Source organism: Sinocyclocheilus anshuiensis, unplaced genomic scaffold (genome assembly GCF_001515605.1).
Source record: "Sinocyclocheilus anshuiensis isolate Anshui unplaced genomic scaffold, SAMN03320099.WGS_v1.1 scaffold552, whole genome shotgun sequence".
Taxonomy (NCBI): Eukaryota; Metazoa; Chordata; class Actinopteri; order Cypriniformes; family Cyprinidae; genus Sinocyclocheilus; species Sinocyclocheilus anshuiensis.
The window spans coordinates 1,790,986-1,816,771 of record NW_015554362.1 but is presented as its reverse complement, the minus strand read 5'-3'; the positions used below and the strand labels follow the sequence as shown (position 1 = coordinate 1,816,771).

Below are 25,786 nucleotides of genomic sequence, written 5' to 3'. Positions count from 1 at the left end.
TTTTTTTTTTTTTTCAAGTGAATTGAAATGAAGTGAAATGTAAAACATCCAGACTATTACAATAATGAGAATTTGAGGGGGGGAAATCTGCTTAATTGTATTGAAAATAATAAAAAAAAATTGTAAGGGTCCTAAAAATGGTCATTTTTAAATGTAAAATATAAATGCTTTTTTCCCCTCTTGATTTTGCAGTGAAATGGGATCTGGACATGATTTCATGAGATTCACCCTTAAAACCACACTGCATTTTAAATAAGCAGAGCTGCCGTTTAAATGCTTAAGGAAAGGCGAGCGTTTCAGCTTGTGAGTTGGCGCCAATTGCAGTCTATTTCGTCTCAGGGAAGCCCGTTCTTTACCTGCAGGTGTGTGTGTGTGTGTGGTGATGTAAAGAGTCCCAGGGTGCTGTTCAGGCAGTGCAGAGGCTGGGCCGCTCCACATCTCTCTAATCACTCTGTTTACAGTCCATATGTGAGCTATTCCCACTGAGCAGCGGCCCGGTATTTACACTGAATTAGAGTCCGCTCACAGCTCGCTTGCTGTAGACTGGGCGGCCCACACGTGTGTGCTGCAATTTTCGGGGGAGGGTATCTGCTTTTGTTGTTTCTGATTTCTCTTGCTGGCGTGAAGGAGTGTCTTTCGCTAATTTTAGTCGTTACTTCTCCAGTTAGAACAGGCTGCCTCGTCTGTGTTAGGGTCATCTTTGATGGGTACGCTAGTAGAGGTGACCTTTTTATTTAGGTGAACAGTCTTGTTGTTGAACAGGAAGAGTTGAAGAGATCAGGTCGATTTAAGACCAAACGCCAGCTTTTATAGGATTAGTGTCATCTTGATACTCCGAACGCTAATCCCTGCTCTTAAAAAGGTTAATGAATGGAGAATCAGAAGGAGAATTACACCAGAGTGGATGGGGATTGTGAATATAGTGCTTTTTTTTTTCCAAAGCTACATTGCATGTTTAGATTTACACGCTAACAGGAGCTGTTCATTCTAGTGTAGTTGGTGGACTTTGTGCGTGACTAGTTGGCTAGTCATTCTTAACGGAAGCCTTGTGTAATTATGTTGATTAGATGGACTGTCATACACCAACCAGACATTATTCTTAGTAAAACTAGCAAGCCGGACAGAATTCAACCGAATCAGGAGTCTTGATGTGTTTTTCAAACTTGAAGTAGTTTTCATTTGACTTCAACACAATGCTCATTCTGCGAGAATCTGAGAAAACAGCCAAATGGTCAAAAACTGTGACAAAAAGGCCAAATGCATTAATGTTATGCATGCATGTGTGTGCTTTCTCATGACTATACTTTTTCTAGTTATTATTGTATTATTACTAAAAAACATGAACTCTGGAAGTTAAACATTTATTTGAATTTTACTTTTGTTGTCATATTAATGTTGATTTTGTCAATACTGACATTGATATTAATTTTAAATACAATGTAAGGGGATTAACTTTATTTAAAAAAAGTTTCAAAATTCATCCCTTAAGTGTTGTATCATAAAAAATAAACACTATTTAAAATTTTAGAATATTGATGCTGATATTTATATAACTATTATAATATTTATATATGATATTGATATTTGCATTGATGTTTTAATATACATTGACATATAGTATAGTACATTTTAGTATATTTTTTGTGGTGGCACAGATTAATTTAGCATCTTCTCAAAGTAAATATGCTAAAACTTTCCAGTGCCATTGTTTACAAATTAACCATTTAATTTAATTTTATAATAAATAAATAACTAAATATATATATATATATATATATATATATAAGTATATTTATACAGTTTCAAAGTTTATCCCCTCTTAAGTGTCACTCAAAACATTTTTTAAATAAAAACTTAGATAAACCCACCAGATGACTTCAATAATTGATGACCCATTCCTAGTTTGAATTAAAAAAATATTGTTTTCAGCAGAATGTAATTCGCCTGCCTTCAGACCGATTTTTTTGTGCAACGCTAAAGAAATGAGAAAAGTAAATTGCTCATCCAGGTTTGTGTGGGGCCCCTCCCGCTCATCAGCCGTCTTTCAGCACACGTATGTTTCCCTGTGATCAAACTTAACCCCTGTGTCCCCTCAGACGACTGCAACAATAAAGCTCCCCACCCACCCCATGGCCCTGAAAGAGCAGCTGTGTAGTTGCATAGCAGCAAATAGCAGTCAAATGCCATCTTTGCTCGGGTTTGACATGGGCTTTCCCCCCTTTCTCATGCAATGGACGAAAAAGAAGCTGTAATTAAGACGTTTTTAAAGAAAAAAATGAAAAGGAGGGGGAATTAACCCACTTCTCCAACACAATACAGTCTCTCCGCAGGGAGACTAAAAGATGGCACGTAAGAAGGAAGTACAAACAGCGAGTGCCTGGCTAGATACGGAGCGTTTTTATGAGACTCTCCCATGATGGAAAACCAGATAGATGGTTCAGGTCGATAACGGCGTGACAGACTTCCTGGGCGCACCGATAAGCCTCACGATGGTTATCTTTTAAAGAGGCTTGTCCCATTACCTGTTGATGGCTCCTGGCGTTCGGTATGCTGAGGTGTTTATCTGCGTGGTTTGTCCTGTGTTGCGGTGGCGTACGGGTCTCGGGAGTTTGAAACGAGTGATTAATGAACAAAGCTTTTCATAACATCTGTGTCAACTGTACCCGATATGAGCGTTTGACTCGCATCAGATCTCAAACAGATCTTTGATGACTCATGAAATCTTGGTAATTTCATTGCTCCTCTATTGTTAGTTGATGGTTTTGTTTGTAAGCTCCCTTCCATCCTGACTGTTGTTTCAGATCAGCGATAAAAGAGGCTGTGACATTTTAAAACGCCAGTTGGCCTTCAGATGTGCGGTTTGAACCTGGCCTCCTATCAGCATGGCACTGTGGTTTCATATTCCGCCCTTGCTTTTGGAGAGCATCTTCTGCTCATCTTGGATACTGTTATACACTTCTCATTTCTCCGGCAGCACAAGCTTTGGCAATAAAGGTTAATAGTCCTTCTTAAGCGTACACAGCGATGTGTGCTTTGGTGAGTGGTTAACCCTTGTCTGGCTGGTCCTGCTGAACTTTGCACCTGTTCATGGAGACTTGCTGGAGAAAGGTTCCAAAAGAGTTTTTCAGCCTGATGCTGTTGGAGAATCTTTTAAAATTCCATATAGTGCCTTAGTTCCTCTTTGACATCAAAAAGGTTCAATTTAAATTTTTTAGTTCTGTATCATATAAGATTGTTTAAATTCCATATGATGTCATAGGAGAACCATTTAAATTTCCATGTCATTTAAGAACATTTTAAAGTCCCATGTCATAGAAGAGCCTTTTTAAATTTCGAGAACTTTTAAAAACTCCATATGGTATCATTGAAGAGCAATTTAAATTTCCATATTATGCCATAAGGCAAATATTTTTTAGTTCCAAATGATGTCACAGAGCATTTGTAAAATCTAAATGATGTCAGAGAATATTAAGTTCCATATACATCATAGAAGAGCTATTTAAAATTACATTCCATATGATGTTAATGAAAGAGAAATTTTAAGTTCTGTATGATGTCATAGGAGAACATTAAGTTCCATATCATATCATGGAAGAACAATTTAAAATTACATTCCTTATGGTGTCAAAGGATAACATTTTAAATTTGATTATTATGCTACAAGCAAAACAATTTAAGAGAGGAGCCTTGTTAAACTCAGTAGGAAATCATAGAAGAACAATTTGTTTCCATGTCAGTAAGGACATTTTCATATGATATTTTTTCTAGTAAGAACAAGTTCCATATGATGTCATAGAAGAGACTTTTTAAATTCCGTATGAAATCATAGGATAACAATTTAAATTTCCATAATATTCCATAAAAAAAATGTTTTTAACATTTAGTTCAGTGTTATTTTACAGAAGAACTCCATATGTATGAAATCATGAAAGAACAGTTGAAATTTCCATATTATGTCATAAGCAAATGTTCCATACGATGTTAAAGGAGAGCCACATATTATGTCATAGAGGACATTTTAAAGTTCCATGATGTCATGGAAAAGCTATTTTAAATTCCATATGATGTCATAGGATAACTTTTTTTAAACCCCAGATATCATATCATTGATTAACACTTTACATTTTCATATTATGTCATAGAAATAGTCATGTTCCGTATGATGTCATAAAAGAGCCTTTTTAAGTTTTGTATGAACGTTTTAAACTCCATATATTATAGAAGAACCTAAAAGTCCATGTTATAGAGAACATTTTAAAGTTGTGATATCAAAGAAAAATATATATGATGTCGAAGAAAAACAGTTCTTGCACCAACCTATAATCTAACATCAAAAACAAATCCCCAAAGAGCCTTACAGTCACATCAAGAACCCTTCAGAGGGAAAATGGTTCTTGATAACTGCCTCTGAAGAGCCTTCATTTTTGAGAGCTCATCTCTAGGTCTTCAAGATGCATTTGGAAATGGGAATGCTGAAGTTATCCATAAACTCAAACTCTATAGTACACCGCAAAGCCCCCCTCCTCCGCACCTCCAAGTCCCCAAGTGCTCATGTTATAAAAATGATAAAGCTGCCGTACCTGTAATTTAAAAACAGATGGTTTCATCTTTTGAATATTTATAACAATCAAAACAATTTCTGCGCTATGTAGCCCAGGGCTATTAAGGTGTTAAATGTTGGGTTTAATGAAAAAGAATCTCAGCTTTTTTTTTTTTTGAGTGGAATGTATTAAAATAGAAGAAGAAAAAGCAGAGGAGATGAATGGGAAATGTGCTGTTAGGGCAGCGAGGAGACGTGAACTCGTTGTGTGGTCTCAACATGCAACTCCGGCTGTGAAAACAGATTGCGAATATGAGTTGCATTCATATAGGGCAGAAATCCCCAAAGCATCATCTGCTTTGCTGTCTGCCTCACAGAGCCTCCTGTATGCATCCACTTTCATACTCTGTGGCATTTGTTAAAGGGACATGTATTTTTTAGTTTATATTTTAGCAGAAGAAATTACATTGCATACGTTTTTTGGATCAAGATATGACACTGTGTACCATATACATAATGTTAAATTGTGCGTAGTACAGGATTTTTTGACAGACTTTCTTATTGTACTGTGAGTAAACATACATTTTAAACGATACAAAATTTTGTCTTGCAGAGTATGATTTCTTCAATTGTTAACAGCACTTACTATGCAAATGTGTCTGCGGCGAAGTGTCAAGAATTCGGACGCTGGTATAAACATTTCAAGAAGACAAAAGACATGATAGGTAAGCCGAATGCTTAACGAACATTTGTGAAGATCACATCTAAAAAAAAAAAGAGATCTGTCTGTCTGTCTATCTGTCTACCTGTTGACTATTTATCTGTATCGATCTATCTGTCTGTCTGTAAATCTATCCGTCTATGTGCGTCTACCTATCTATTTGTCTCTCTATCTCTCAATCTGTCTGACTATCTATCTGTCTGTCTGTCTGTCTGTATCTATATGTCTCTCTATATGTCTATTTGTCTATCTTTTCTGACTTTTTATGTCCGTCTATGTAAGTCTGTCTGTCTGTCTATTTGTCTGTGTATCTAGTCTTTTCCTTGTCTACTTATTTTTAACATGCCTCATTTGTTTGTTCTTTAGATTCAGTTAAAATGCAAATCTAACAAATCCCTGTCAAATATAGACCTATGTTTAGGACAAAAAGCCTTTTTTGACTTCAAAAATCTATCTTTGCCATGCAAATAATAATCAACAGTACTGTTCAAGTGTTCAAACACGCACCTGTCAGTCAGTCAGTCAGGTTGTTATACTGCAGCTCTTGACATCTGCCTCTTGTTTCCTGTTCACACGTTCACTTTTACCCCCACTAACACGCTCTCTCTCTCTCTCCACACCTGTGAATGCGTGTGTTGCGTGTCTGCGCAGTCGTGCGCCAGCCCTCCCAGCTGGAGGGCTACCTGGGGACGTGTGTCCTCCATGACAGTCCACGTGCCACCACGTTAGGTAGGTTACGTGACGCACTGCAACCCTCCCCACCTTATTATTCATGAGCACATGTGCTAATATTCCAATGGCGGCGACACCGTAACTTTGCGTTAACAACTGACGGCAGGCCGAGAGCCTTGTGAGCGGGACAATTAGCGTCAGATGAAACAATCTGCCACAATAAAAACTTGCACATAAACACATCTGTACACAACACTTTTGTCTTTTGTTGTGGCTCTAAATGTTTGCCATATCAAAACAAATGTATTTGTATAGCGCTTTTTACAATACACGTTGCTCAAAGCAGCTTTACAGAAAATCATGTTAATATTTATAATAATGTCTTCTTCATGCTTTATAGTCGCTTTAACAAATTAGAGCTGGGCGATAATATAGTTAAGCAGTTTTTAATCTAAATTAGATTGCTTAATTTCGAAATTTGAAGCAAAAACAGAATGGTCTGACTGAACTAAATTCATCTGATACAAAATTTTGTCTTGCAGAGTATGATTTCTTCAATTGTTAACAGCACTTACTATGCAAATGTGTCTGCGGCGAAGTGTCAAGAATTCGGACGCTGGTATAAACATTTCAAGAAGACAAAAGACATGATAGGTAAGCCGAATGCTTAACGAACATTTGTGAAGATCACATCTAAAAAAAAAAAGAGATCTGTCTGTCTGTCTATCTGTCTACCTGTTGACTATTTATCTGTATCGATCTATCTGTCTGTCTGTAAATCTATCCGTCTATGTTCATCTACCTATCTATTTGTCTCTCTATCTCTCAATCTGTCTGACTATCTATCTGTCTGTCTGTCTGTCTGTATCTATATGTCTCTCTATATGTCTATTTGTCTATCTTTTCTGACTTTTTATGTCCGTCTATGTAAGTCTGTCTGTCTGTCTATTTGTCTGTGTATCTAGTCTTTTCCTTGTCTACTTATTTTTAACATGCCTCATTTGTTTGTTCTTTAGATTCAGTTAAAATGCAAATCTAACAAATCCCTGTCAAATATAGACCTATGTTTAGGACAAAAAGCCTTTTTTGACTTCAAAAATCTATCTTTGCCATGCAAATAATAATCAACAGTACTGTTCAAGTGTTCAAACACGCACCTGTCAGTCAGTCAGTCAGGTTGTTATACTGCAGCTCTTGACATCTGCCTCTTGTTTCCTGTTCACACGTTCACTTTTACCCCCACTAACACGCTCTCTCTCTCTCTCCACACCTGTGAATGCGTGTGTTGCGTGTCTGCGCAGTCGTGCGCCAGCCCTCCCAGCTGGAGGGCTACCTGGGGACGTGTGTCCTCCATGACAGTCCACGTGCCACCACGTTAGGTAGGTTACGTGACGCACTGCAACCCTCCCCACCTTATTATTCATGAGCACATGTGCTAATATTCCAATGGCGGCGACACCGTAACTTTGCGTTAACAACTGACGGCAGGCCGAGAGCCTTGTGAGCGGGACAATTAGCGTCAGATGAAACAATCTGCCACAATAAAAACTTGCACATAAACACATCTGTACACAACACTTTTGTCTTTTGTTGTGGCTCTAAATGTTTGCCATATCAAAACAAATGTATTTGTATAGCGCTTTTTACAATACACGTTGCTCAAAGCAGCTTTACAGAAAATCATGTTAATATTTATAATAATGTCTTCTTCATGCTTTATAGTCGCTTTAACAAATTAGAGCTGGGCGATAATATAGTTAAGCAGTTTTTAATCTAAATTAGATTGCTTAATTTCGAAATTTGAAGCAAAAACAGAATGGTCTGACTGAACTAAATTCATCTGAATAATGACATTTTTGACATTTTAGAGCTGCTTCACAACTGAAATGGAAGAATTTTGCAGCATTAAAGATTCCATAGTTCACCTATGCAAGTCAATGGGGACCAGCAACTAAAGCTGAACTATCCCCTTTAAGTCGTTCCAAACCTCTATGAGTTTAATTCTTCTGTTGAACACAAAAGAAGATATTTTGAAGAATGTTGGTTACCAAACAGTTGCTGGTAGCCATTGACTTCCATAGTATTTTTTCCTCTGATGCAAGTCAATGGCTACCAGCAACTGTTTGGTTACCTACATTCTTCAAAATATCTTCTTTTGTGCTCAACAGAGGATGAGTGAATGATGATTTTTGGGTGAACTATGCCTTTTTAAGGCTGTTATTTTCCTGTTCATTACTGTGATGCTGTTTTGAAACCGTCTGTATTGTGTATATAGTGCTACATAAATAAATTTGACTTGATTTTTTTCCAAAGTGACTTATATTGCATACAAGTTATGTTATGTTGCATTCAAGTTATGGGTTTAATCAGTTCATGCATTCCCTGGGAATCGAACCCATGACCTTGACATTGCTCTATTGTCTAAACTGCAGGAATGCGAAGCTATAGTTATGCCAAGGTTATGGGTTTAACTCCCAGAGAACACTGCTAATGAGAAAGTGCATGTCTTGAATGCACTCCCTATTGTAACTGGTTAGTCCGCAGTGGATTGCGTTTCATAAGTGGTCAGTGAGAGGCCGGTCTCGCAACATCTTGCAGAGTGTGGCAAGCCGTCTCTACCGCAGTAGCACTCCCATTCAAACACAGCTGGGCTGGAGAGCGAGCGCCCGCCGTGCCGTAGGGTTTTACCTCCCTCCCCTCAGCCCACATTCTCTCTCCCATTGTGCTCCTAATCCCAGCCTGCTTTGTGGCGAATTCCACAGAAGGGTCTCCGGTTCTCTGTGTCGCCGCTGCAAACGGGGCCTGCGAACGCTTTCTTCCAACCTTTTCAATTTGCATGGAAAAGCATGTGCCCCCCGGCAGTTTTCAACACCAAAAAGACAACTGAGAGGCATACCGTAACATCCGAGCACAGGAATGATGGGGATTATGGGAGAGCTTTGATTATTACCCAATTTTTTGTTTGTTTTTGTTTTTTTCTTTCCCTCTCACTTTCTGCTTATATTGAAAAGAACAGCCGTGGCTTTGTGCTCGCTGTCAGTCAAGACACATGTTTGCATCCTTGTGGTTATTGTGGATATCTCTGGAGAGTTTCCATGCGCTTAATCTGGTTTTTATCTTCCAGTTGAAATATTTATATTTTGATGATTTGTCATAATGATTTTTTTGCACTCTATAAAATCCGTAAGATTGTCCGCGCTAGTAGGTGATGGGTATTGTATTTCTTGTTTTTTTTTTTTTTTTTTTTTTTTTTAAGTAATATCTTTCAGCTGACTACCTGTGTGTCAGGAAAGCACAATGCTTTAGTCCTTTAAAGGATTGGTTTACAATTTTTTGCTATATTTACTCGGCTTTACATTGTTCCAAATCCATATGCTGTTATTTTTCCATGCAACACAAAAAGAGAAATTTAATAAATCTTCAAGCAGCTCTTTTCAATATTCATAGTGACCACATCTGTCAAAAATCTGCAATAAGCTGTGAAATGACAAAAAAAAAGCACTAAAAGTAGTCCATCTTTCAGAAAAGTGACAGATTATGGGTTTAGAATTATTTCTTTAAATTCACACATTCATAAGTACTTTTAAATTTTCATATTTTCAAGCATGTTTGCCACCACACCTTATTTTCTATCCGCTCAGTCTGGCCTGTTTAAGAGACCATGCTCTGGGCTTCCAGCGCATCACGCTCTGGTTATGTTTAGACTTTCCCAAAATTTAATATTAGCCAGCTTGTGTACCTTGTTTTAGAATTAAGAGCATAAAGGGCGATTCAAGTGTATGGCTCTCTGGCTCGGTCCATGTGAAGATGTCCTGCTCGCTGCTTTAGCAGAGCGCCCACACTGCCGTGTTGTTATTGCTCACATGATTTGGCCATGGACATTATAAACTAATTTCTGGTGCTGCCAATTTATGCAGATACAGGTCACACACTGTGCCCCATCATATTAGAGAGGTTGTATTGGGTTACTGTAGTAATGGCAGGCTGGAACGGGCTTGATTAGTGTTTTTTTTAGCTTGAAACTCTTGCTTTTTGACTTCAGGTCATGTCCAATTTGTTATGAAAGTGTTTACTATTTTATATTGATGCGTTTTGTGATGAATTCTGTTCATCATAGAGTAGTAATAAGGCAATTAATCACTCATTTTGAAAATATCAGCATGCCCATTTGTCCAGTTAAGTGATAGTTTCTGACGTTCCTTTTTTATAACATTTATTGTTAATTTTTATTCATTAATTTTCAGAATTCATTTCTAAATTTTATTGTGTTAGTGATCGTAAAAGTATCAATATATTCTGGTACCAAGTTGATACTAAACTAAAATGAATATTTTTTTAATGTTAGTATGTTATAGAGTTTTGAATTGCATTTTAAAAAACAAATATGTTTTTTATGAGGTAATAATGTAAACACTGACAGTTCATCTTAAAGTCAGATCATCTCTGCGCATTAGACCTAATAGACCTGCCGCTGTCTTTTTTTGTTGTTAATATGAATCCAACAACACAATATTGACAGGAAAAAGAGAAAAGCACTTTCCGGCTTTTCTATTAATGACTGTTTACATGAATAAATACTTGAAACAATATTTACTTAATTGAGAAATGCTTGCACTACATGCCACTAAAAACTGAGCTTTTGTTTAGACTAACATCATCAGCAGCTTTTATTGAGGCAAGCCAAACCCTGTTTATTAACATGCTTCATCTTCTTTGTGTCCACCTATAGCTGAGATGGACAGTCTGTCTGATCTTTCTCCACCCGGAACCAACCACCTCAGCTTCAGTCAGCAGCCCATCCCGGGCAGCACGGCCGAGCAGTCCCCGTCCCCGGTGCCCCTGTCCCACAGCAGTCAGGCCCCCAGCCGTGCCCAGCTCCCCGGCCTGCACCCCGGCCTGGTGTCCACCCCCATCAGCCCCCAGCTGGTGAATCAGCAGATCGTCATGGCTCAGATTCTCAACCAGCAGTACGCCGTCAACCGTCTTCTGGCCCAGCAGTCCCTGAGCCATGCCGCTGTCTTTTTTTGTTGTTAATATGAATCCAACAACACAATATTGACAGGAAAAAGAGAAAAGCACTTTCCGGCTTTTCTATTAATGACTGTTTACATGAATAAATACTTGAAACAATATTTACTTAATTGAGAAATGCTTGCACTACATGCCACTAATTTAATTTATTCATATTTATAATAATATATATTTTTAAATAGAGTGGGTTCAGTAGCATATTAGATGCAGTGGTATCGAAATTAGTATCTAGAAACATGAAATTTCACTGCTTTTGGGATCAAACTTTTTTATTATTATTGTGACATCCCTACATATATTTTATTTTTACTACTTTTTTTATTGTATATTTTTTTTATTTTTGTTTGATTTATTTTGTATATATTTATATTTATTTATTTTATATAATAAATTTCTTATTTATTGAAATCGATGTAGAGTAACAAGAGGGCGGGAATCTCCCAGGCTGTATTTGCCCGTGTGGCCTTCAACAGGACGCAGGTACATATATTTGGATTATAATATATGATACATTTGGAATAAAAGTGCCTTTTGAGATAAAAGATAAACATATTACATGGGGCAAGATTATCACAAAATGATACATTTTTAGCAAAGTTGTCTGTCTAATCCTAGTTAGACAGATTTGTCTTCTCACATCGACTACAAAAACCTAGCAAGCTGTCTACATAATAATTTGATTATTTTTGTTTAGTAACTTTTTGTTTATTTATCTTAGTTATAAAAATGGTCAAACAAAAAATCATGAACCGTTTTTTGTTATCGAAAGAAGTCTCTTATGCAAAGCGTAATGATGATTTCTAAGATATCATCTTTTGGACATTCCCTTAATGCACTGCAACTAGCAGAGTAGAAGGAATCCAACCAAAACGGCAGATAAATGTTTTCAATACTGGAAAATATTGATTAAAAAAATATTCCAGTCTAGTTAGTTAGATGGCAATATTTGTTTTTTCTGTCATTTTTTTATTGGAATATGGCAAAAATAGAGGAATTTTCAAGAGGTGATTAAATAGCGCAATCTGGAAAGAATTGAAAGTAATCTTTTAAGAATGATTGGGTGATTTTTGTAAAGAATCTATATAGAAAATAAAAATGTTTACTTTTTTTATTACTTTTTACTCCAATAATTTTTGGGTGATAATCATCACGAACAATTTTGAAAAAAAACCTTTATATTCTTTACAAGAACCAAATCAAGTAACCATAAAGTCAATGGAGTTAAAACATAAATCAACAACAACAAAGTCATATTCCCCTTTTTTTCATACAATAAAAATAATATAATTTTAAAAATAAAATTTGAGTATTTAATAAAAATAATTATAATAATTAAAATAATATTTTTTTTTTATACAAGAAAAATACTGTTATTTATTTTTAATGTCTTTTATTTTCAAATTTTAAATCTTTGAGCTTTTATTTTGGCGGGAAGCCCTTAAAGCTGTTGCTTTGTTGGCATCCGGTTTATATATGACTTTTGTTGCAAATCTAGTAAAATTGGTAGCACATGCACGTTACAAGAGACCCAAACTCACAGCGCTTGCAGAAGTGGAGCATTTACTGTGAAATCACCAAATAATGAGCTGCACACGTGTAAATGAACACAGTGCTGCGCTTTGCTCTGAAACTCACTGCGCATGTGTTTATTTAAAGTGATTTTATTTTGATGTTTTGTGCAGCTTTAGCATGTACCATACAATGATTCAGATCTGTGTTTGGATGCTGTCTTTGAAGGCAGCTGTCTATGTAGGTGCTGTCCAGTAAGGCAGATCACTAGGATTTGGAACAGAGCCATTAAGAATGTTGTTTTGGTAGATGTGTCAAATTATTTTGTTGACGATTATAAATGCTGAATCATAGCCCCAGCTCCGCCCCAGCCCCATACATCAGCTCTGACATGTTCGTGTGATGCTTGCCACTACACGCTCTGTACATCATTAAAATTCACCATGCCTTGCTAATATAGTGACAGCAGGAACACTCACAGTTAGATGGTTTATCTGCTTTTGTTTTGAGATCAACACAAAGTGCCCAATCGTCCAGTAAATGCAGGGTTATCAGGACTAAAAGCAGGCGAGCATTTTTCTCACAGATATTGCATCTCATCATTCAATCAAAAACTTTACAAATCATCAGCTTCCTGGCAGGAGTAACTGATCACTGACTCACGTCTTTTGGTTCGCACGCCCATGGCTTTGACCTTGTTTTTCGTCACTGCATGCAATCTGTTGTCAGCCCTGAGCTGTGACAGGACACTTATTAGCGGTGTGGGCTAAGGCAGACATCACTATTGTTATTGTTCATTCAAATCATTACATTTTCCAACCAAAAACTCATTCCTCACTGCTTGTGCTGTGTTATTGTGCATGAAGGATACCTCAAATTGTGCAGCTTATTGAATGAGGTGTGTAGATTTACGGTTTTCCCTCAACAGGCAAAATTTGCTTTTGAAAGTATTTGAGAATTCACTGTAAAATATTTAGAAAATGAGATATATATATATATATATATATATATATATATACAGTATATGTATGTGTATATATATACATATACATATACGTATACATACATTATATATATATATATATATATATTTATTTATTTTTATTTATTTATTTTTTACTGATACTAGGCAAAATGACCACAGATTATTGTCTGATCAATATATGAGTCAACTACTAAGAGTGGAAATCATCAGGGATAATTTATCAAGATCTAATTTATGATAGGTTAATATTATGATGCTTTTCTTGTTGTTATTTTTTAGTTATTAAAAATTGTCATACAATTAGGGTCAGATTTTTTTTTACAGAATTCTCTGATACTCGCCAAGACTGCATTTATTTGTGCAATAATACAGTAAAAACATTCATATTGTGAAAGCTTTTCAATTTAAAATATCTGTTTTCTATTTTAAAATTTATTCTTTAATGAATAGAAAGTTCAAAGCAGCATTTTATTAGATTTTTTTTTTGTTACAATGTACACGTCTTTACTGTTACTTTTAATCAATTTACTTCAAAATATAATTATTTTTTATTTATTTATCTGCATTGCGCTTCAGCCTTTTGTACAATTATTTTCCGTTTGAGTTTGGATTTGTCAAATTAATTGAGTGTCACTGTACATTTTCCTCAAAATATTATTGCACAAATCAGGGTTAATATTGTTACCTAAAACTAAAACCCTAAAAAAAGTTCATTACTTGGAAAAAAAAAAGCTATAAATATGTATGCAAATGTATTTTATTTCAGCTAGTTGCCAAGGCAGCATTTCTCATTTTCATTTGGGTTAAAGGGGTCATGAACTGCCTTTTTTATTATTTTGTACTGTTCTCTGAGGTCTATTTATAATGTTATTAATGGGGTCATATGATGCTGCTAAAAAGAACATTATTTTGTGTATTTGGTGTAATGAAATGTGTTTATGCGGTTTAAGGTTCAAAAAACACATTATTTTCCACATATTGTACATTATTGTTTCTCCTCTAAGCCCCGCCTTTCTGAAATGCGTCGATTTTTACAAAGCTCATCGGTCTGAAAAGCGAATACCTGATTGGCCGAATACCTCAAGCGTGTGACGGAAATGTTACACCCTTGCCATATTGTGATTCTCTTTCCTAATGTTGGGATCAGAAGGAAGGCGATGCAAAGACTCTGTTCTTCCACAACTTGGCACTGTACAGCGGTTGTTGTCTTCTGAGCACCTTTATTGTTTGATTTCTGTGTAGACCTGCGTTTGCCTCTCTCGTTATTTACACTGCATGCATGAATCAGTGGGCGGGGCTAAACAGGCAGTGTCATAGAATCGGTGGGCGGGGCTAAACAGGCAGTGGCATAGAATCGGTGGGCGGGGCTAAACAGGCAGTGATCTTCTCTTGCAGAGGCGGGGCTTAGCCACACTATTACGTCATAAAGTGGCACATTACACAATCTGTCATTTTGGCAGACTGGCTTCAATATAAGCTGTTTTTAGCCTAACGAGAAAGTTTTGAGTTCTGAAACTTACAGGATCTTTTTCTATGGTACAATGACCTCTTATATGGGAATTTAGATTTCTCAGTTCATGACCCCTTTAAGTTAAAATACTAAAATAGCCAAGACTAAAGCTAAAAACTAAAATGTAATAAATGCTATACAGACATATTAAAAAAAAGAGAAACTAATTAAAAAATTGCCAAAAACACAAAAACAATCTCTAAAAATGTCATTAAAATTGAAAGTGAAAACAGAAAATTTACAAAAAAAATCTACATCAAAATTTTCACAAATTATAATATTATATCAGTGATACTAAAATTACTCTGGTGAAAACTTAAAGTCTTGATGGTGATAAGATCTGTACCATATTGTGAAGTAAAATATCACAATACTTTGTCCCTGTATCAATTCATGAAAGCACCCAAACAACCTAACAAATGCTGGGAAAGTTGTCAGACAAACTCAGCATTGTGGGGATTTTTCACTAGTTGTTATTAGTACAGTCCCGCCTTGACAACTGTCTGCCATCATCAGGTGAGACAAAGAGAGACATACCTGGCCGTGTGCCAGCGGCGGGGGGTGGGTACTGGCTCGGCCGCGGACTGTCACCGCAGCACGCATGAGCGACTGTTGCTGGAGACAGCGGGAAGATAATGTCTCGTGACGTTCTGCATAAAACCCCCATTTGGCAGGAAGTGACTTTGATGTTGTGTTAGAGCGATAGGATAGGAATCTATAGGAATCGGAGGCTGCGTCATGACAGGCGTGTTTGCACAAATTGGCCTTTAGTTGCGCTGGGAAGAATTTGCAATGGAATTTTTTGTTTCCACAGAGCCCTTAAATATTTATTGTACATCCTTCCCCACATGTGAATCATGGCTTCTTGTGGTGGCATGTCGTGGCGTCTCAGAGTCAAAATGTTTATGTGGGTTTGGTGGCCCAATTTTAGGTTTTATTATGCAAAGTGCATTAACCTTGATGGTGTTTGATAGTATTTGATCGAAAGTGTTACTGACCAATCCTAGCTTAGCAGCCTTTGGCTTCTACCAGATTTTCAGGCTATCTTTTGCTCTTTTCTAACATACATTTCTGTTAAAGTAAAAAAAAAAAAAAAAGTTTGGGTTCAGTAAGATTTTTTTTTATGCTCACAAAGGCCGGATTTATTTGATCAAAGATACACTAAAATTTAGAAATATTTGAATATATTTTAAAATGTAATTTATTCTGGTGATCAAAGCTGAATTTTCAGCATCATCTTCAGTGTCACATGATCCTTCAGATGTCATTCTAATATGCTGCTCAAACATTTCTTATTATTGATGTTGAAAACAATTATGCTGCTTCATGTTTTTGTGGAAACAGTGATGCATTGTTGTAACATTTTTTGAATTTTATTTATTTATTTATTTTTCATTTTTGTAATATTATAAATGTCTTTATCGTCGCGTTTTGATCAATTTAATGCATCCTTGCTGAGCATTAATTTCTCTAATAAAATAATAAAAATTTTATTAACATCCTGTGTATTTGGATAGTAGTAAACAAAAATGATTATAAAACATGATGAATGTGTTGTAGAAACATTAGGAACAATTCTGTCCACTTGTAATCGGATTTTCCTTTTTTCAGTGACTTTAAGAAGCATTTCTGATTCTGATGTCTTTGTAGTTTTAATCGCATTACTGTATAATTTAACTTATTTGTAAAGAAAGGCTTTGTAATGTCATAATATCCATTACATTTTTAGCGCTGCTTTAGATTACTTTAATGAAAAGCACTTTTAACAGAAATATCCAATTTATTCCTATGGGACAGCTGTAACTAAGGTGGGCAGAGCTTATCGACGGGTCAATTGCTTTGTCGCGTATGGAGTGGAGAGAAAGTTTTAATTGTTGCTCTTTGCTAAGAGGACGATGCGTTTATTTCTGTGTCTCTCCCAGGGTCTTCTGTCTGAGATTCTTAGAAAAGAGGAAGACCCCAAGATAGCGTCTCAGTCGCTCCTGGTCAACCTGCGAGCGATGCAGAACTTCCTGCAGTTACCGGAAGCGGAGCGCGACCGCATCTACCAGGACGAGAGGGAGCGCAGCTTGACTGCGGCCTCTGCTATGGGCCCTGCTCCCCTCATCAGCACCCCTCCCACACGCCCTGTACAGGTAACGCTCAAATCGCACTCCAATGGGCACTAAAAGATCAGTTCTCCTTCGTAGAGTAAAAGGTGTGCTGTAGGGTTGTAACCTTTGGTGCATGGCAAAAACAGTTTATTTATTGTATTTTTGTCTTGTTTTCCAGTTAAAATATCTATGCATCCTTAAAACGAGATCAATTTATTTGGATACATTTTATTTATCAAAGACAGAAAGAATATATCTTGAATTAGGTTCATTTTTCTTGCTTTTTTGGGAAAAGTATTTTTTTCTTGTTTTATGCATAAATCTAACAGATTTAAATAGGTTATGTGTCTTGTTTATTTATATTTTATAAAAGCAAAAAACAATGTTTCTTGAGTTAGATTTGTTTTTCTTACTCTGTTGGCAAATGTTTATATTTTATGCTGAAGTCTAACAGATTTAAATAAATTCTCTTTCTTAGTTATATTTTTATAAACACTAATAAAAATATTAGTGTTACTATTAGTATCACTATAAATATTAGTATCACTAACAAAATTACTACAACATTAACTCAAAACAGAAAATATAATCTTAATTCAAAATATGAAACAAGATGAATTTATTTGGATACATTTTACTTATCAAAGACACAGTGAATATATCTGGAATTAGGTTAATTTTCCTTACTCTGTTGGCAAATGTTTTATTATATTTTGCAATTTTGTTAATATTTTGCAAAGCAAAAATCCTTTTTTTTTTTTTGGAATAACATGCACTGATCATTCATTCACAGTAAGACCACAGACATGCATTAATATAGTAAATGGGGTCATGTTGAATTTAAATAGATTCTGTATTCTCACTTATGTAAATGCAGGTGGAATTGAACACTCAGACTCAGTTTCAGAACAAATATTTAGCATGCTCTCACTCACTAACATAATGAGTGATTAGCTAAGGTGTGTTTTTTATCAGTCATCGTCAGAGTATTTGCTTTGCGCAGACTGGAATGTAATGCGTAAATTCCTGAGGACCCCTGCCAACTGCTGGAGAAATGACTTTATTTTAACATACATAAAAAAATTTCCACTGCAGCTTTACTCGCATGAACAGAGTGTAAGTTTGTACTAGCAATAGAAGATGGGGAAAACCTGTTTGGTAAAGGTCATTATTTTTGCAGTTCTGTTTGGTGTGTCCAGAAATGATGCACTGCGGCTTTAAATGACAGTGTATTATAGTAATGTGTTGGTCAGGAGCTCACACACATGATAGTTTATACTAACACAACCACAAGCACACACACCATTGCAACCCCACAACTAGAACTCTGTATTTACAAATCTTGACTGACATGCAGTTAAGTACAGATGCAATAATACAGACTAAACAAAGCATTTCCCAATGCCTTAAAGCAAGACACTATACTGGCAAAACCTTTTTTTTTGTTTTTTCAGGCACTTGTCAATTTTGAGATTTTAGTCTATTTTGCTTATGTAATGTGATGACTTTTTGCCTAGTGAAAAGAAAACATCAAAAATATATGTTTTAAATGTTTATACATTTAATCTATTTGCGGCTATACATTTTAATTACAATACGTGGCTGTTTTCTCAAACTGAGCCAGAAATTTCCACTTCAGTAGCACTTACATCTAACAAACTTTACAATTGTATTCTTATTTATGTTTCTAGGCATAAAATGTACACGCATAACATTTTATGCCTATGGTGAAAATGCTTTTTTTCCTGGCTGTTGGCAATATTTTCTGATTTATGAAGTGATAAACTGAAATATCCAAAATCCCCTTTGTATAAATCTTTAATGTCACCTGTAATGTCAACAAATTAAAACTGGCTTTATCCAGTGTACAGATTTCTGTTCTGGAGTTGTATGCAAATGAATGCATATTTAATTATATAATGCCTCTTTTGCATATTTAAACGTAACATTTCAGAAAACTTGTAATACAAGTTTGATTTGTCCTGTGTTTGATTTATTAATAGTGGTGTTAACAGCTGGAAACATTACATTTATGCATTGTAAATTTTATGCATTTAGCAGACGCTTTTATTCAAATATTAAATGCACCACCTCTATTTTTTTAATTCTGTACTGTTATTGCCGATTACCAATGCAAAAGTGTCAGCACATCAATGCATCTGTACTTTGGTGGAAACGTTTAATGCAGGAAAGATATCAGGAAGCGTTTCTTTCACTCTCAGCCGTTCTAGATCTCCAAACTCTTCAAGCAGGGCCAGAAAGGTATGCAGAGTCTCCTTCAAACGCAGTTGAGTGTGTCTTAGTGGATCGGACACAAAGCCTTCCTGTGTGTGATGGACTGAGGAGGCTCTTTTATACAGGAGAAAAACTCCCTCACACACAGAATGTGTAAAGACCGAAATGTCATCAGTGTTCACTCAAGTGTGCACGCATTTGTGTGTGCGCTTGCGTGCATCATGTCCTAGTGTGTGTGTGCAAACCAGATGCTGCTTTCCTGTTCAGATTCCATTATCAGATGGTTCTGTAACCTGTTTATTCAGCAACTGCGCCTAATTCGTCAGTCTCGTACAACGCTGGGCAAAAGTCTCCATTATCTGATGATATTTGTTCAAATTGGTGAAATTTTGAATCAAAGAGCATATCGATGCACTGCTTGACACATATAATGGCTGTGTTCCAAAACCTAGTGTTTCCTTGGTGCATAAGCAGCATCCTAACTGAAATGGAGCCTCAGATTTGGAACGTTCTACATAGGCAGCAAAAAGCATAAGCATCTAATAAGCATAAAAATGTTTAGCACGCACAAATATTGGGTTATTTAAACATTCTAAATTGTATTTTTATTTATTTTATTATGATATAATTAATGTTATTATTTTGTTAGTACTTTTCAGTATTTTATTTATTTTAACATTGTAAATTTTATTTTAATTTATTTCAATTTAATATAATTAATGTTATTTTGTTAGTACTTTTCAGTATTTTATTTATTTTAACATTCTTAATTTTATTTTAATTTATTTCAATTTAATATAATTAATGTTATTTTGTTAGTACTTTTCAGTATTTTATTTATTTTAACATTCTTAATTTTATTTTAATTTAATATAATAATGTTATTATTTTATTAGTACTTTTCAGTATTTAATAAATTATATTTTATAAATATTAGATAAAATATTAAATATTTTATATATATATATATATATATATATATTTAAACATTTTTATCTAAATATATTATTATTAAAAATACTTTTTGAACTTGATGCTTTTTATATGCATGTTTAGGTTAACTTTGTTGTCTGTGTTTGAACATGCCATCAGTCAGATAACATTTTGTCCATCATTGGCTCTTTTGCATAAAATGTTTGATAAAGCAGGTCCAGGTAGAGGGAAGTCTTTTGATGCATGGCAGCTTGATGCTGACAGATATGAGTGAGATGTTCGCAGGATATTTTCTGCTGTAAATCAGCAGGGTGGAATGTCTTGCAGTGCTGCAGGGCTTTTATGGCGGTCATAAAAACGGATGTGAAGGTATGTTTCCCACATACGTTAATGGATCGTCAGACAAGTTAGTGCACGCTCATCCCTTTATAATCAGATATGGTCACAAAATAACTCGGCCTAGACACTGATGCTTCACATGCAAATGACTGATGTAGGTGCCGCTGTGCTGACAGCCTCTTCAGCGGTTCTGCTGTGGCAGTTTGGAGACCCTTCATGTTAAAAAAAAAAAGTTATAGCCATGTTTTCAAGTTGTTTTGCTGCAGAAATCACTGCTGTGTGATAGAAATCTGATCATGTGTTACTAGAGTATTCTGATCAGTCCGATTAAGTGTTATTTTAACCTATTGTTTTAAACATTTGTGTGTGTGTGTGTGTGTTCACAGCCCAGAAGAGAGGAGTGTAACAGTGTGAGACCAGAAGACTGGAATCCCAGAATTCCAGTGGGCATCTCTCCTGTGAGTGCACATATGGTACACTGTTTATGCAAAAAGTGATGCAAGATTTTGTCCTTGATTATAAACCTATGTACATATATATTATTAAAAAGATTTGCTAAAATAATAATTAAATAAATTGTAATGTATAATAATAACAATTATGTGATATATTTTAGATATTAAAAATAATAATAATTATTAACAATTGTTGTTGTTTTATTATTATTTCATATATATGTTGTTCAAAAGTTTTTGAAAGAAGTCTCTTCTGCTCACCAAGGCTGCATTTTATTTGATAAAAATAAATATGAAAAATTACTGTTTTCTATTTGAATATATTTTCAGATTTAATTTATTTCTGTGATGCAAAGCTGAATTTTCAGCATCATTACTTCAATCTTCAGTGTCACATGATCCTTCAGAAATCATTCTAATATGCTGATTTGAAAAACATTTGTTATAATTATAATTTATTATTAAACATGTATTATATTATATTATTAGCTTTTTTAACTAAATAAATGTCTTTACTGTCACTTTTGATCATTTTAATGCATCCTTGCTGAAAAAAAAAACAATTCTTTCATAAATAAATAAATAAAAATCTTACTGACCCTAAGCTTTTGAAAAATTGTGTATGAAATAATGTATGTGTGTATGTGTGTGTGTATATATATATATATATATATATATATATATATAATTTTATATAGTTTATATTATTATTATTGTTAACCTTCTTGTTTGAAAGTGCATTAAAAATGTAAAAGTCTATCCATCTACCTAACTTTTTTTTTTCTTGTTGCATGATTTGTCCTCTGCTCAGGTGAGGCCCAGCCCTCTGACCTCGGAGTGGAACGGGAAATCTGAGAACTGCGTGTTAAACATCAACTCCTCCATCTACGACGAGATCCAGCAGGAGATGAAGAGGGCCAAAGTGTCCCAGGCCATGTTCGCCAAGGTCGCTGCCTCGAAGAGCCAGGTACGGCCCGCTCCGACTTCGACTTTCACCAGCCTATCATGCTTGAACCGCTCGTCCGGTTGACAAAACATTGTCAAACATTTTTGTGTACAGCCTACAGAAAGCTCAGATAGCGAGATAAAAGCGTAAAAGGAGAGCTTTGTTAAGCCTCGCAGGTAGCGCAGCGCCGTAATGACTTGCGCTGCTTTATTGTGGGCTTGCGGACAGCAGACAGTGTTGCAACATAAAACAAATGTGTTTATATAATTCAGCTGTGCAACGATCACACTGTTATCTTACAAAGTGAACAGCCTTCTGCTGAATACAGGCCTCTGTGAGAAACATTACCGTCTGTTTTAGCCTATTAAAACTAATTAAAGAAACGCAAGGCGAGCCCCATTATTAAAGGTTTCACATATCTATGTGCACACTTAAAGATTTTCACAATTACATCTGATGGGGGAGGGGAACGTGAATGAAAGCCCTAAATTATCTAGAAATATCAGCAGGTTTTTGCTGATTGCACTGATTACGGTGCCAGATACTTTTGTTTCACCAAATTACAGTTTGATGCACAAACCACTGTTTTTGTAGAAGGGAGTTCAAAGCCGAGAAGGGTGGAGGAGAGAAAAGACAAACCGGGGCATTTATTCACGTAAGATTCTCGTCTAGAATGACGGTTTGAGAGAAAAGAGCCCCCTCTCTGCCTGAGCCTGTGTGCTCCATTCATGGCTGGTGTGAATGTGAATTGAGCAGCAGATAAGAACTGTGCTAATTACGCAGCTGAAAAAGGGGCCTGGGAGAGCACTTATCTCCGGCTCCATCTCGTAATGTGCGCTCCCCGGGCAGCTGGTACCCCCTCCTTCCCGTTCCCAGCCCCCTCTGCGGGGCCCACGGGGCCCGCCAGCTGAATGTCCGGCCGGTGCCGAGCGCCTGGCGGTGCTGGTGCAGATGCAGAGCAATCGTATTTACAAAACAGGCGCTACGATGTCGTAATTAGCGGTGGGGAAGCTCTTTTCCAATTGAGGCGTGACGATTGAAGAATCATAGAGGGAAGTCAATTGGTATCAGCCATAATTACTGTACGTTTTCATTGTGATCGGTCAGTTTGGTGGCATTTTGAGGGCTTTTAATGAAGAATAGTGATCAGTCTTGCCTGAAACTTCTCATTTTGTCATTTGAGGCGACAGGCCAAAGCTACATTTCTTATTACCAATGATGAAAACAGTTGTGCTGCTTAATATTTTTGTGGAAACGGTGATACATTTTTCTTTCATAATTCTTTGATGAATAGAAAGTTCAAAAGAACAGCATTTATTTGAAATAGAAAACTTTTGTAGCATTATCTTTACGGTCTTTACTGTCGCTTTTGATCAATTTAATGCGTCCTTGCTGAATAAAAGTATTAATTTCTTTTAAAAAGTTGAACTGACCCCAAACTTTAGAATGATAGTGTATGAAATAATAAATAAATTATTTTTGTGTAGTAGTAATAATAATAATACATTATTTTTATTATTAATATTATTATTATTATATAGTTTATTACAGGCCAAAGCTACATACAAATTATATTCTTAGAACTGTTATCTTTTTAGAATGTAAAATAGCAAAATAAATAAATAAATGAAATAAAATTATGAAATGCATTCTGACTGAAGTCCAATTTATGATTTCTGAACCAAGTAGGATGTCAAACTTGGTAACAATTCACAATAAGTTCCCATTAGTTAGTGTTAATGCATGAACTAAAACTCAAAAGCCTTCACTACAACCTGCTAAAATGCTAAAGTTTGGCTTAATTTGAAGAAATTATGACGGAAATATATTGTACAGTAGAATGTATTTCAATACAGTTAGTAAAACAATATCCCAATTTTTTGTCCATATTTTAATCATAATTTCATTTGATTGCATTTTAAAAGATCAATTAAATTTGTTAAAGTTGTATATATTTGTATGATTGCCACTGTTTTTCATGAATGCATTTGTATGAAACCATAAAACACAGAATTCAGAAACATTTAAATGGAAAAACGGAATTTGGGGGGGGGGGTTAAACAGATTTCATAATTTTTTTTATTGATTGATTATAACTTCATTGACTTATATTTTAAAAGACCAATTAAATTGTTAAAGTTTTATGCATTCAAATGATCACCACTCTTTTGGTTATAAATTTGTATTAAATCATAAAACAGAATTCAGAAAAAAATTAAAACTGAAAACAGAATTTGGGGCAAAAAACAAATTTCATAATTTAATTTGATTACATTTTAAAAATATCAGTTAAATAGTTAAAATTTTATGCACTCATATGATTACCACAGTTTTAATAATAAATTTGTGTTAAATCATAAAACACAGAATTCAGAGAAATTGAAACCCGGAAACTGATTTTGAGAAAAATAAAACACATTTCATAATTTCATTTGATTGATCATTATTGCATTTGATTTACATTTTAAAAGTAAAAAAAAAATAAAAAGAAGAGAGGGAAAAAAAAGAAAAAGAAACTGACTTTGGGGGAAAAAAAAATAAAGCCAGCCTTTAGATTTTATAGGGCCCTCATGTTAGCTTAGATCGATTAAATAATATTAAAAGATACGACTTTTGATTTTAAGATTAATAAATGCTTTCAAATTATTTTTCTTAATTAGTTTAAATATAGTTAACAAATGTTAGCAAATGAACCCTTATTGTAAAGTGTAGCCACAAACTGTGTGTGTTTGTGTCTGTCCCTCTCACCCCCTGCCTGGCTGAAGGACCTCAGGGTCCTGGATGGCGTGTGGTGGGAGGTGTTTTGCCGTATGGTTATCTTCCGTGGCGTGTCAGATTAATTGGCGCGTCCATCAGTGCAGGAATCCTCGTCCGTAGCGGAGGTAGACTGCAGCAGCACTGGCCGCAGCACATGCTAGAGATCTGGCACAGGCCGTGGGTTTGGCTTCCGCAGCCACGGGGCTCCAGACTCGGCCCAGCTCTGCCCTCGACGAGAGCCATGGAGATGGGAGGTGTTGAGGGGGAGGCGCAGCGCTCATCCCCTGGGCTTTCAAAGCTGTAAACAGTAGTTTGAGGGGGCTAAAGAGAGTCATCGCATGTGTGTGTGAGCGTGTGTACCTGCTTACTCATGTGGCCGCGTGTACGACTGTGGTGTAAAGGGGTGTGTGTGTGTGCTGTTTATTGGGGGATGGGCACTGGATCGGAGCCATGCCGTCCCCCTCTCTGGGCACACATCCATACAGGACGTGAATGCCAGGCTTTATCTATTTGGTGGCACTTTCATATTCCGAGTAGCATTTCAATTCATTTCTCCTCCTGCACCACAGAAAAACCACTATTTTTGCAGCTTGTAAACTGAAAAAGAAACCTATAAATTGTTTATTTGTACGCTCTCGTTGATGTCTATTGCAGAGTTTGCGAAAATTGTGATGTGTTGTAGGTGAAACGAAAGCTGTTGAGGTTCTAGTAGTGAATTTCTTTCCTTCCCTCCTTCAGTGCAGGATATTTTCGCCTGTCCAATTGTAGTTTTTATTTAAAGCATCATTCATATGGCACAATTCATGAACCTAAGTTTAAGGTCAACATGAAGTGCTGTTCGCAACCAATTTTTTCGAATGCATTTTTGATGAGTTAAGATAAGGTACAATATATTTTTTTGTTTGTTTTTGAAAGAAGTCTGCATTTATTTGCCCAAAAATACAGTAAAAACAGTAATATTGTGAAAGATTATTACAATTCAAAAGATATTTTCTATTAAAATGTTTTCTAGAATGTAATTTATTCCTGTGATGCGCAGCTGAATTTTCAGCATCATTAC

The 25,786-nt window shown here is 35.7% G+C and overlaps 1 protein-coding gene across 1 annotated transcript in view; it reads left to right on the top strand.

Moving 5' to 3' along the window:
* LOC107671394 (DNA-binding protein SATB1-like) overlaps window positions 1–25,786 on the top strand; it is a 62,349-nt gene that overhangs the window by 14,004 nt on the left and 22,559 nt on the right. The window contains exons 6-12 of the mRNA XM_016464306.1: window positions 5,154–5,265; window positions 5,913–5,990; window positions 10,663–10,949; window positions 11,382–11,444; window positions 16,891–17,103; window positions 20,955–21,026; window positions 21,835–21,990. Coding sequence (XP_016319792.1) covers window positions 5,154–5,265; window positions 5,913–5,990; window positions 10,663–10,949; window positions 11,382–11,444; window positions 16,891–17,103; window positions 20,955–21,026; window positions 21,835–21,990 — 981 coding nt within the window. The remainder of the gene's footprint in view (window positions 1–5,153; window positions 5,266–5,912; window positions 5,991–10,662; window positions 10,950–11,381; window positions 11,445–16,890; window positions 17,104–20,954; window positions 21,027–21,834; window positions 21,991–25,786) is intronic.